At 45.0% G+C, this 12500-nt stretch overlaps 1 protein-coding gene across 1 annotated transcript in view; it reads left to right on the plus strand.

Annotated features, from left to right (window-relative positions):
• ydjc (YdjC chitooligosaccharide deacetylase homolog) overlaps positions 1-12500 on the plus strand; it is a gene marked incomplete at both ends in the record, with an annotated part of 17402 nt that overhangs the window by 2013 nt on the left and 2889 nt on the right. Inside the window, one exon of the mRNA XM_080532642.1 lies at positions 8219-8318. Within this exon, the coding sequence (XP_080388768.1) occupies positions 8219-8318 (100 nt within the window). The remainder of the gene's footprint in view (positions 1-8218; positions 8319-12500) is intronic.

Here is a 12500-nt window from a genome sequence, read left to right on the forward strand (position 1 = left end):
GGTTAGGTTAGGGTTAGGTTAGTTAACCTCCCGCGTTAGGTTAGGTTAGGTTAGGTTAGGTTAGGTTAGTTAACCTCCCGTGTTAGGTTAGGTTAGGTTAGGTTAGTTAACCTCCCGTGTTAGGTTAGGTTAGGTTAGGTTAGGTTAGTTAACCTCCCGTGTTAGGTTAGGTTAGGTTAGGTTAGGTTAGTTAACCTCCCGTGTTAGGTTAGGTTAGGTTAGGTTAGGTTAGTTAACCTCCCGTGTTAGGTTAGGTTAGGTTAGGTTAGGTTAGGTTAGGTTAGGTTAGACTAGGTTAGGTTAGGTTAGGTTAGGTTAGGGTTAGGTTAGGTTAGGTTAGTTGACCTCCCCCGTTAGGTTAGGTTAGTTTAGGTTAGGTTAGTTAACCTCCTGTGTTAGGTTAGGTTAGGTTAGGTTAGGTTAGATTAGGTTAGTTTAGATTAGGTTAGTTTAGATTAGGTTAGGTTAGATTAGGTTAGTTAACCTCCCGCACTAGGTTAGGTTAGGTAAGGGTTAGGTTAGGTTAGGTTAGGGTTAGGTTAGGTTAGTTAACCTCCCGCGCCTGGTTGGGTTAGGTTAGGTTAGTTTAGGTTAGGTTAGTTTAGGTTAGGTTAGGTAAGGGTTAGGTTAGGTTAGGTTAGGTTAGGTTAGTTAACCTCCCGCGCCTGGTTAGTTTAGGTTAGGTTAGGTAACCTCCCGCACTAGGTTAGGTTAGGTTAGGTTAGGTTAGGTTAGTTAACCTCCCGCGCCTGGTTAGGTTAGGTTAGGTTAGTTAACCTCCCGCGCCTGGTTAGGTTAGGTTAGGTTAGGTTAGGTTAGGTTAGGTTAGGTTAGGTTAGGTTAGGTTAGGTTAGGTTAGGTAAGGGTTAGGTTAGGTTAGGTTAGGTTAGTTAATCTCCCGCGCCTGGTTAGTTTAGGTTAGGTTAGGTAACCTTCCGCACTAGGTTAGGTTAGGTTAGGTTAGGTTAGGTTAGGTTAGTTAACCTCCCGCGCCTGGTTAGGTTAGGTTAGGTTAGTTAACCTCCCGCGCCTGGTTAGGTTAGGTTAGTTTAGGTTAGTTAACCTCCCGCACAGAAGGGAGGCAGGAGCCTATAGGTTAGAGAGGCAAGGTCGCTGGTTCGATCCCCGCCTTAGGAGGGAGCTTGCATGTGCCCTTGAGCAAGGCACTTCACCCCTAATTTCTCCAGGGGCACCGACTGTGGCTGACCCTGTGCCTAGAGCAAAAGAAACCAAACTAATTCCAACAATTGATTGACAAGTTCATTGCATGGCAAATCAATCATTAGCATTATTTTATGTGACACAGTCTGATCATTTGGTCCGCATGTCGGCAACCAATCAAAATGTTCAGACTTTTCTTTTGAAACATGGAACTACGTTTCAACGTTGTTGAGAATCACAACACAAACTCGCTAGTCGAGCCAAAATACTGCAACAACGCAACGGATTGGGTGAGTAATCCCCACTGCTACCTAGTTAACTAGAACACTACTTTACCTTGTTACCTAGTTAACTACAGGGCTTAAAGTTCTCCGGCACGGTGCCGGATTTCCGGCGCGGGGGAATTTTTAGCAAAAAACCCCAAAAAACAGTCATTTCTAACTGCAATTGCGGCATTGCGCCGACGTGGTGGCGGGGGCGCTGTTTCGCAAATAAGTTAGCTTTCGTGTTTGCTAGCGAAACAGCTGATAGTTGATGTTGACTGCTCAAGGAGAATACATATTTGAAAGTACAGAATGCCTGAGAGCCTTATATTGCATTATATTACATTATATTTTGAATGGTCATCTGGTGCCTGAATATTGTTTTTTCCTTTATAACGTATAATGAAATTTCCACCATAAATTGATGGAGAAAGGGCACAAATTGGTGCATATCAATTCACCAGAATGCAAGAAATTAACTGTTTGATGCTCGTTTAAGGACCCCCAGACAGCCCTGCTTCATGGGTCCCCCCCGATGTCAAACACCACTGGTACCACCTCCGCCTCATTTTGAGCCAGGAAAAACCCTGAGTAGTGACGGGAAGCCTTATGGGACGTGGTGCCAAGAAGGAGAATATAAGTGATAGTGGCTTAATAAGTAATCAGTTTGTTCTTTTAAAGACATGTATATATTTTATTCTGTATTGTTATAGTGATAGTGGCTTAATAAGTGATGCAATCAGTTTGGCCTTTTAAAGACATCTAAATATATTATTTTATTTTGTATTGAGTATAAAACAGTATTATGAATGAATGGTCTTTATTGTCATAAATACAGTACAGGTACCATACAACGAAATTTAGGAGGGGGGGCTCCCCTGGTGCTTGGAAAAAGACTAAAAACACGAGGGCCAAGGGTAAAATAAAAAAGGGAAAAGAGCTGGTTTACATAAATAAAGGCTATGTACACTATCTAATATACTACTATACTATACAATAAAACACTGTGCTGTACTCTATGCTATGCTATAAATATCCTAACTTTTCCTATATCTGAACCTTATGTACACAAGGGTTGTCATATTGCACATAGTATTGTTGCACATTCATTTAAAGTATTAATGCATTTTAACATTGAGACATATATTTTGTATTGACTATAAAATAGCATTAATGTATTTCAACATTGAGACAAGAAGCTGTCTTCTGTACCCACTCTCCCAATATCTCAAACTGTGACCCCCTCCCCAAGAAAAAGTTTCAGGCACAGGATTTTTTCCCACTTTAAGCCCTGTAACTAGAACACTACTTTACCTTGTTACCTAGTTAACTAGAACACTACTTTACCTTGTTACCTAGTTAACTAGAACACTACTTTACATTGTTACCTAGTTAACTAGAACACTACTTTACATTGTTACCTAGTTAACTACAACACTACTTTACATTGTTACCTAGTTAACTAGAACACTACTTTACGTTGTTAGCAGGCTCACAAAACAAGCTGTCTTAGTCAACTAGCGTGGTGTCGTTGATTTTCAACAACGCTTTTCGAAAGAAAAGTCCGATCATTACATCGGATCCCGACATGAGGACCAAAGCATTAGAACGTGTCATATATTTATTTATTGTGTATAGGCTGAGGTAGGAAACCTCCCCCTTGTATCTCTACACAACCAAAGTCACCAGCAGCAGCAGGCAGGGAGGCAGTCATGTCACCACAGCTTGACTTCCCCAAGACCGGTTTCACATTTGCATTTTTTTACATTTACATTTAGCAAAACCAGGGTTAGGACCAGGGTTAGGACCAGGGTTAGACCAGGGTTAGGACCAGGGTTAGGACCAGGGTTAGACCAGGGTTAGACCAGGGTTAGACCAGGGTTAGGACCAGGGTTAGACCAGGGTTAGACCAAGGTTAGACCAGGGTTAGGACCAGGGTTAGACCAGGGTTAGACCAGGGTTAGACCAGGGTTAGGACCAGGGTTAGACCAGGGTTAGACCTGGGTTAGACCTGGGTTAGACCTGGGTTAGGACCAGGGTTAGGACCAGGGTTAGGACCAGGGTTAGGACCAGGGTTAGACCAGGGTTAGGACCAGGGTTAGACCAGGGTTAGGACCAGGGTTAGACCAGGGTTCTGTGTGTGTGTGTGTGTGTGTGTGTGTGTGTGTGTGTGTTCTATTCATAGCTTTCAGTCACGTGGTTTCTTCCCTAGCAACCACCAACCTGACGGGCAAAAAGTATCATAGCAACATCGCTCAACATGGCTGCCTACTATTTAGACCACCTCACTCATGAAGAACTATCAAGATACACGACGGTGATAGGAGTGGAGGATTGACACCATTCAAATAGTGTTGGATTCCCTGTCTTCTACTCTATCCGGACACGTTGGAATTATTTTACTAACCCCCGGAGAATCAAAGTTATTGACCTGCAAAGGGTGCCTCCTTGACCGGCTTTTCCCGTGAATAACACCGGTTATGGAGGTGGTACAAACATAAGACTATTATTGCTAAATTCACCATCAGTATACGGTCATTTTGAGCCCTTAACCACCGCGCTGACACCCCGAGAAGATATACTTTTAATATGAAACTCGATCAACCGGGCGTTCACCGGCTGCTGGACGAAACTCCCAACTCCCGCTGTCAGCGAGGCGAGGGAATATTTATATCCGGGAATTCGCTCCTTGCTGTGTCCACGGTGATAGGAGTGGAGGATCGACTCCATTCAAATAGTGTTGGATTCCCTGTCTTCTACTCTATCCGGACACGTTGGAATTATTTTCCTAACCCCCGGAGAATCAAAGTTATTGACCTGCAAAGGGTGCCTCCTTGACCGGCTTTTCCCGTGAATAACACCGGTTATGGAGGTGGTACAAACATAAGACTATTATTGCTAAATTCACCATCAGTATACGGTCATTTTGAGCCCTTAACCACCGCGCTGACACCCCGAGAAGATATACTTTTAATATGAAACTCGATCAACCGGGCGTTCACCGGCTGCTGGACGAAACTCCCAACTCCCGCTGTCAGCGAGGCGAGGGAATATTTATATCCGGGAATTCGCTCCTTGCTGTGTCCACGGTGATAGGAGTGGAGGATCGACTCCATTCAAATAGTGTTGGATTCCCTGTCTTCTACTCTATCCGGACACGTTGGAATTACTTTCCTAACCCACGGGAAATCAAAGTTATTAACCCGCAAAAAGTGGGTTTTGCCCGTGGGTTTTGCCCGCAAAAAGTGCCTTTTGCCCGTCAGGTGGGCGTTTCCACTATGCTGTGACGTCACATGAAAGCTATGAATAGGCCTGTTGTCTTCTTAAGGGCCAGAGCAGGGCTGCAGGCCACAGACAGACAGGCTCCTACAGTCATTAGAGGTGGTCCTGCCCAGCCCAGAGGGTGTGTGTGTGTGTGTGTGTGTGTGTTTCAAGTTTCACGTTTTATTGACACATTACACAAGTGTGAGAGAGTAAAATTCTTAGGCTTCGGTTCCTTGGGTGTGTGTGTGTGTGTGTGTGTGTGTGTGTGTGTGTGTGTGTGTGTGTGTGTGTGTGTGTGTGTGTGTGTGTGTTGTGTGTGTCCGTGTCCATGTCCTAATTGCTCAATGCTGATATATCTGCTATTGTTGGTGACAAACACCTCTCATGTGGACCAGTCATTGTGTGTCTGTGTGTGTCACCAGAGTGTGTGTGTGTGTGTGTGTGTGTGTCACCAGAGTGTGAGTCACCAAAATGTGTGTGTGTGTGTGTGTGTCACCAGAGTGTGATTCACCAGAATGTGTGTGTGTGTGTGTGTGTGTGTGTGTGTGTGTCACCAGAGTGTGTGTGTGTGTGTGTGTGTGTGTGTCACCAGAGTGTGTGAGTGTGTGTGTGTGTGTGTGTGTGTGTGATTCTGCTCCCATTCAGTTGCCAGGAGACCATGTCAGCAGACCCGGGAATAGAATGTAGGAAGTCAGTGATGGTGTGTGTGTGTGTGTGTGTGTGTGTGTGTGTGTGTGTGTGCGTGTGCGTGTGCGCGTGCGCGTGCGCGTGCACGTGTGCGTGTGTGTGCGTGTGCGTGTGTGTGTGTAAACCAAGGTGCTGCTCAAAAAGCCGTACACATGAAGCCAGCCACAACATCAGAGGTCAGAGGTCACTGGAATGGTGCGTGACAGGAAGTCCTGAGAAGCCGTGGTTCTCGCGCCTAGCGGCCCTTAGCCTGTCTCCTGTATCTCCTGTGTCTGTAGCGTGAGGCGGCTGGTGTATGACAGGGTGATGTTTTAGCACTTAATCAGCCGTGGGTGGGGTCATTTGACCACTGTGAGTAAAAACATTTGATGTCTTATCTTATATCTTCATATCTTTGCACTCAAATTTCAGGACCCTCCTTTCATGACTTTTCCTAGATATGTGCGTTCTACCACCCAGTATCCTTACATTTTCAACATCAAAGTCATTTGACCCATAGGTAAAAAAGCCACGGCTGCCCTCACACCTACGTTAGACATGTAACACACACCTCCTCTGATGAGGACAAAACAAGACAGGCATCTCCCAGCCCACTACCTCAACAGTCTGTGGCCGGGCGGGAGAACTACAGAAGTAAACCAATACACCCCCCCCCCCCCCCCATCTAACAGGTACCCAGGTCTAGATGGTTGTTGCTCTATCAGGTACCCAGGTCTAGATGGTTGGTGTTCTAACAGGTACCCAGGTCTAGATGGTTGGTGTTCTAACAGGTACCCAGGTCTAGATGGTTGGTGTTCTAACAGGTACCCAGGTCTAGATGGTTGGTGTTCTAACAGGTACCCAGGTCTAGATGGTTGTTGCTCTACCAGGTACCCAGGTCTAGATGGTTGGTGTTCTACCAGGTACCCAGGTCTAGATGGTTGGTGTTCTAACAGGTACCCAGGTCTAGATGGTTGTTGCTCTATCAGGTACCCAGGTCTAGATGGTTGGTGTTCTAACAGGTACCCAGGTCTAGTACTTGGCAAAGCAGCTTTGTCTTATTTTGTGCCCTGGTCATGGAATAACCTCCAGAACACACTATAGATTAATAACCTTTTACCTAACCTTTTGCTAGCATATCAGCCCAATAGAGCTCTCAGGTCTTCTGCTAGCATATCAGCCCAATAGAGCTCTCAGGTCTTCTGCTAGCATATCAGCCCAATAGAGCTCTCAGGTCTTCTGACGCTGGTTTTCTCTGTGTACCACATGTACAAAAGAAGAGATTTGGTGAGGCTGCATTCTCATTTAATGCACCCAGATTGTGTCTCACTGCCAGTTTACATTAGGGACGCAACCTCAGCACATATGTTCAAATCAAGACTAAAAACCCATCTTTGTAATAATGCCTTTAAATGACTAAATAATTAAATGATGATTATATATAATGATTGGATCACTTTGAGCTGCAACGTTTGCAGGAAAAATTTAGAATTCAACAGAGACACCAATGATGGACCCACAACAACGTATGGCATTCGCCCTACTGGCACTTCTTTTGGGGTTTTGGTGCCAGATAATGGCAAATCAAGATCAATACGAGCATGAGGTAGGTAGGTAAATAGATAGATAGATACCCAACCCTCCTGTTTTCTCAGTCAAAGACAGATAGATAGATACTCATATGAATATAGACAGATAGATAGATACTCATATGAATATAGACAGATAGATACTCATGAATATAGACAGATAGATAGATACTCATATGAATATAGACAGATAGATAGATACTCATATGAATATAGACAGATAGATACTCATGAATATAGACAGATAGATAGATACTCATATGAATATAGACAGACAGAAGTATTTATGTCCATGCATCCATGGAACTGCCCCCCCCTACCTCCAGGAACTCCTCCATACCCCCAGACCTCCTCACGCACCCTCCGTTCTACTGCCACCAACCTCCTCAAGACCCCCAGGACCAAGCTCCGCACCATGGGAGATCGGGCCTTCTGTTCGGCTGCTCCCAGGCTGTGGAATGCTCTCCCTGACCACCTAAGGGCACCACAGTCTGTGGATGCTTTTAAACGACGCCTTAAAACCCACCTTTTTAATAGAGCCTTTTTTTTTGCCTTTTAATTTAAAATGTTTATTGTTTTATCTTCTTGTTTTTAATTGTAGCACTTTGAGATTTCTTATGTAAAGTGCTTTTATAAATAAAATGTATTATTATTATTATTATTATGTGTTAGTGGAACTCAGTGGTGATAAGCTCTTGTTTCCCCTGGGAATGTCTTTATCGTCACACCTGGACTCCGGGGTATTTACACTGACTGGGAAAGTGTTCCTACTCTGGTGTGTGTCTCTGTCCTCCAGCGGTGTGTGTGTGTGTGTGTGTGTGTGTGTGTGTGTGTGTGTGCTTTCCCCCTGGCATTTATTAATCACTCAGGTGTGTGTTTTCTCACACCTCATATACGTGTGTGTGTGTGTGTGTGTGTGTGTGTTTTCTCACTATGTGTGTGTGTGTGTGTCTGCGGGTGCGTCTGTGTGTGTGTGTGTGTGTTTTCTCACTATGTGTGTGTGTGTGTCTGCGGGTGCGTCTGTGTGTGTGTGTGTGTTTTCTCACTATGTGTGTGTGTGTGTCTGCGGGTGCGTCTGTGTGTGTGTGTGTGTGTGTGTTTTCTCACTATGTGTGTGTGTGTGTGTGTGTGTGTGTGTGTGTGTGTCTGCGGGTGCGTCTGTCTGTGTGTGTGTGTGTGTGTGTGTGTGTGTGTGTGTGTCTGTCTGCCGGTGCGTCTGTGTGTGTGTGTGTGTTTTCTCACTCTGCGTGTGTGTGTGTGTGTGTGTGTGTGCAGGTGGAGATGGAGCTGAGGGCTCAGGTGAGGCTGTTTGGGGAGCTGACGGGTCACCTGCCCTGTCACATGGATGGACACCAGCACGTGCACGTGCTGCCAGGTAGGAGGGGGGGGGTGTGTGTCTGTGTGTCTGTGTGTGTCTGTGTGTCTGTGTGTCTGTGGGTGTGTCTGTGTGTGTCTGTGGGTGTGTATGTGTCTGTGTGTCTGTGTGTGTCTGTGTGTCTGTGTGTGTGGGTGTGTCTGTGTGTGTCTGTGGGTGTCTGTGTGTCTGCTGGTGTGTGTGTGTGTGTGTGTGTGTGTGTGTGTGTCTGTGTGTCTGTGGGTGTGTGGGTGTCTGTGTGTGTCTGTGTGTGTGGGTGTGTCTGTGTGTGTGTGTGTCTGTGTGTGTGGGTGTCTGTGTGTGTGTGGATATGTGGGTGTGTGGGTGTCTGTGTGTGTGTGTGTCTGTGTGGGTGTGGGTGTGGCCGGAGACCCATATGTGACAGGTTCTAATGCTTTGGTCCTCATATCAGGATCTGATGTAATGATCAGACTTTTCTTTCAAAAAATGTGAACACATTTCCACAATGTTGAAAATCAGTGGCTGTGTTCGAAATGGCATACTAGCATACTACTCATACTAGCATACTACTCATACTAGCATACTACTCATACTAGATATGACGTAGATTTGAGTATGCGAGAGCGTTCACACTGTACAGTGAAATTTGAGTATGCGAGAAATCTAGTATGTATGTTACGGTACATGTGGGAAAACTAGGGTTAGGGTTAGGTGCTAGGGTGCTACGGTTAGGGTTAGGGGTAGGGGTAGGGTTAAGGTTAGGGTTTGGGGTAGGGTTTAGGGTTAAGGTTAGGGTTAGGGTTAGACATGCCAGCATGTACCAAGTCGACGTAGCACCTAACCCTAACCCTAGTTTTCCCACATGTACCGTATTCCCACATGTACCGTAACATGTATACTAGATTTTGCTGAATATTCGAGTATGCCATGACTGGACACTACTTGGGTACTAAATACCCAAAATGCATTGCGCGTCTCTTCAGCCTCGTCAAACTGCGTCATACAAACTCGTCATACAGCTGTTGTTTACATCGTGCGATATCCTGGAGACCGAAAGCTCGCAATAAACAAAAGGTTTTGCACAGATTTGAGTGTGCAGGTGCTGTTTTTTTGCACTCTACTGATACTCTTCAGCTGCAGCACCCCAGCTAAGTCTAAGGCAGGGGTTCCCAACGTGGGGTCGGGGGGGTGGGGGAGATAATGCCTTCCAGACCCAGACTGCAGTGTATCAGGAGGAACACGTCCCTATGTCCCTATGTCTCTATGTCTGTATGTCCCTGTGTCTCTATGTCTCTATGTCTCTGTGTCTCTATGTCCCTGTGTCTCTATGTCCCTATGTCTCTCTGTCTCTATGTGTCTGTGTCTCTATGTCCCTGTGTCTCTATGTCTCTATGTCCCTGTGTCTCTATGTCTCTATGTCTCTGTGTCTCTATGTCCCTATGTCTCTATGTCTCTATGTCCCTATGTCTCTATGTCTCTATGTCTCTGTGTCTCTATGTCTCTATGTCTCTATGTCCCTATGTCTCTCTGTCTCTATGTCTCTATGTCCCTATGTCTCTCTGTCTCTATGTCTCTATGTCTCTATGTCTCTATGTCTCTATGTCCCTATGTCTCTCTGTCTCTATGTCTCTATGTCTCTGTGTCTCTATGTCTCTATGTCTCTATGTCTCTATGTCTCTGTGTCTCTGTGTCTCTATGTCTCTGTGTCTCTATGTCTCTATGTCTCTATGTCTCTGTCCCTATGTCTCTCTGTCTCTATGTCTCTATGTCCCTCTGTCTCTATGTCTCTATGTCTCTATGTCTCTATGTCCCTATGTCTCTATGTCTCTATGTCCCTGTGTCTCTATGTCTCTATGTCTCTGTGTCTCTATGTCTCTATGTCTCTATGTCTCTATGTCCCTATGTCTCTCTGTCTCTATGTCTCTATGTCCCTATGTCTCTCTGTCTCTATGTCTCTATGTCTCTATGTCCCTATGTCTCTGTCTCTATGTCTCTCTGTCTCTGTGTCTCTGTGTCTCTGTGTCTCTATGTCTCTATGTCTCTATGTCTCTCTGTCTCTCTGTCTCTCTGTCTCTATGTCTCTCTGTCTCTATGTCTCTCTGTCTCTATGTCTCTATGTCTCTGTGTCTCTATGTCTCTATGTCTCTGTCTCTGTGTCTCTGTGTCTCTGTGTCTCTCTGTCTCTATGTCTCTATGTCTCTATGTCTCTATGTCTCTGTGTCTCTGTGTCTCTGTGTCTCTATGTCTCTATGTCCCTATGTCTCTATGTCTCTATGTCTCTGTGTCTCTATGTCTCTGTGTCTCTATGTCTCTGTGTCTCTATGTCTCTATGTCTCTGTGTCTCTATGTCCCTATGTCTCTATGTCTCTATGTCTCTGTGTCTCTATGTCTCTGTGTCTCTCTGTCTCTGTGTCTCTGTGTCTCTGTGTCTCTATGTCTCTGTGTCTCTATGTCTCTATGTCCCTATGTCTCTATGTCTCTATGTCTGTCTGTCTCTATGTCTCTATGTCTGTCTGTCTCTATGTCTCTATGTCTCTATGTCTGTCTGTCTCTATGTCTCTATGTCTGTCTGTCTCTATGTCTCTGTGTCTCTATGTCTCTATGTCTCTCTGTCTCTGTGTCTCTGTGTCTCTATGTCTCTGTGTCTCTATGTCTCTATGTCTCTCTGTCTCTGTGTCTCTGTGTCTCTATGTCTCTATGTCTCTATGTCTCTCTGTCTCTATGTCTCTGTGTCTCTATGTCTCTGTGTCTCTGTGTCTCTGTGTCTCTATGTCTCTATGTCTGTCTGTCTCTATGTCTCTATGTCTCTATGTCTCTAGGTCTCTATGTCTCTATGTCTCTATGTCCCTATGTCTCTATGTCTCTATGTCTCTGTGTCTCTGTGTCTCTATGTCTCTATGTCTCTGTGTATCTGTGTCTCTATGTCTCTATGTCTCTCTGTCTCTGTCTCTGTGTCTCTATGTCTCTGTGTCTCTATGTCTCTGTGTCTCTATGTCTCTCTGTCTCTATGTCTCTATGTCTCTGTGTCTCTATGTCTCTATGTCTCTATGTCTCTATGTCTCTATGTCTCTGTGTCTCTATGTCTCTATGTCTCTATGTCCCTATGTCTCTATGTCCCTATGTCTCTGTGTCTCTGTGTCTCTATGTCTCTATGTCTCTATGTATCTATGTCTCTATGTCTCTATGTCTCTATGTCCCTATGTCTCTATGTCTCTATGTCTCTGTGTCTCTATGTCTCTGTCTCTATGTCTCTGTGTCTCTGTGTCTCTATGTCCCTATGTCTCTCTGTCTCTATGTCTCTGTGTCTCTATGTCTCTATGTCTCTGTGTCTCTATGTCCCTATGTCTCTATGTCTCTATGTCTCTATGTCTCTGTCTCTCTGTCCCTATGTCTCTGTCTCTATGTCTCTGTGTCTCTATGTCTCTATGTCTCTATGTCTCTATGTCTCTGTGTCTCTGTGTCTCTGTCTCTGTCTCTATGTCTCTGTGTCTCTATGTCTCTATGTCCCTATGTCTCTATGTCTCTGTGTCTCTATGTCTCTATGTCTCTGTGTCCCTATGTCTCTGTCTCTGTCCCTATGTCTCTCTGTCCCTATGTCTGTCCCTATGTCTCTGTCCCTATGTCTCTATGTCTCTGTCCCTATGTCTCTATGTCCCTATGTCTCTATGTCTCTATGTCCCTATGTCTCTATGTCTCTATGTCCCTATGTCCCTATGTCTCTGTCTCTATGTCTCTATGTCTCTATGTCTCTATGTCCCTATGTCCCTATGTCTCTGTGTCTCTATGTCTCTGTGTCTCTATGTCCCTATGTCTCTATGTCTCTATGTCCCTATGTCTCTATGTCTCTATGTCTCTATGTCCCTATGTCTCTATGTCTCTGTCCCTATGTCCCTATGGACTCACATCCTTACCAACCAAGTACAGACAGACAGACAGACAGACCCAAGTGGGTCGTGTGCACGGAGGCGCTGGCACATGAAAGCCTAAAGACCGTAAAAATGCTTTGACAGGTGACATAACCTGGCCTATCAATTATTTCTAAGCAATATTTGACATGAATTTATTGTATACAATTATTTATTTTTTTAAATATCGAGTTTAAGCGATTTCTCCCTCCGACGAGTCTGAAACCTGAGTCGTGGCCATCCCTAGTTTGACAGGGTCCCCACACCTTCTGAAACATCACATTCAAGCACTTTTCAAGGACTTCCAAGACTCAAT

Source organism: Nansenia antarctica (assembly GCF_963989245.1).
Source record: "Nansenia antarctica genome assembly, chromosome: 5".
In the NCBI taxonomy this organism is placed as follows: domain Eukaryota; kingdom Metazoa; phylum Chordata; class Actinopteri; order Argentiniformes; family Microstomatidae; genus Nansenia; species Nansenia antarctica.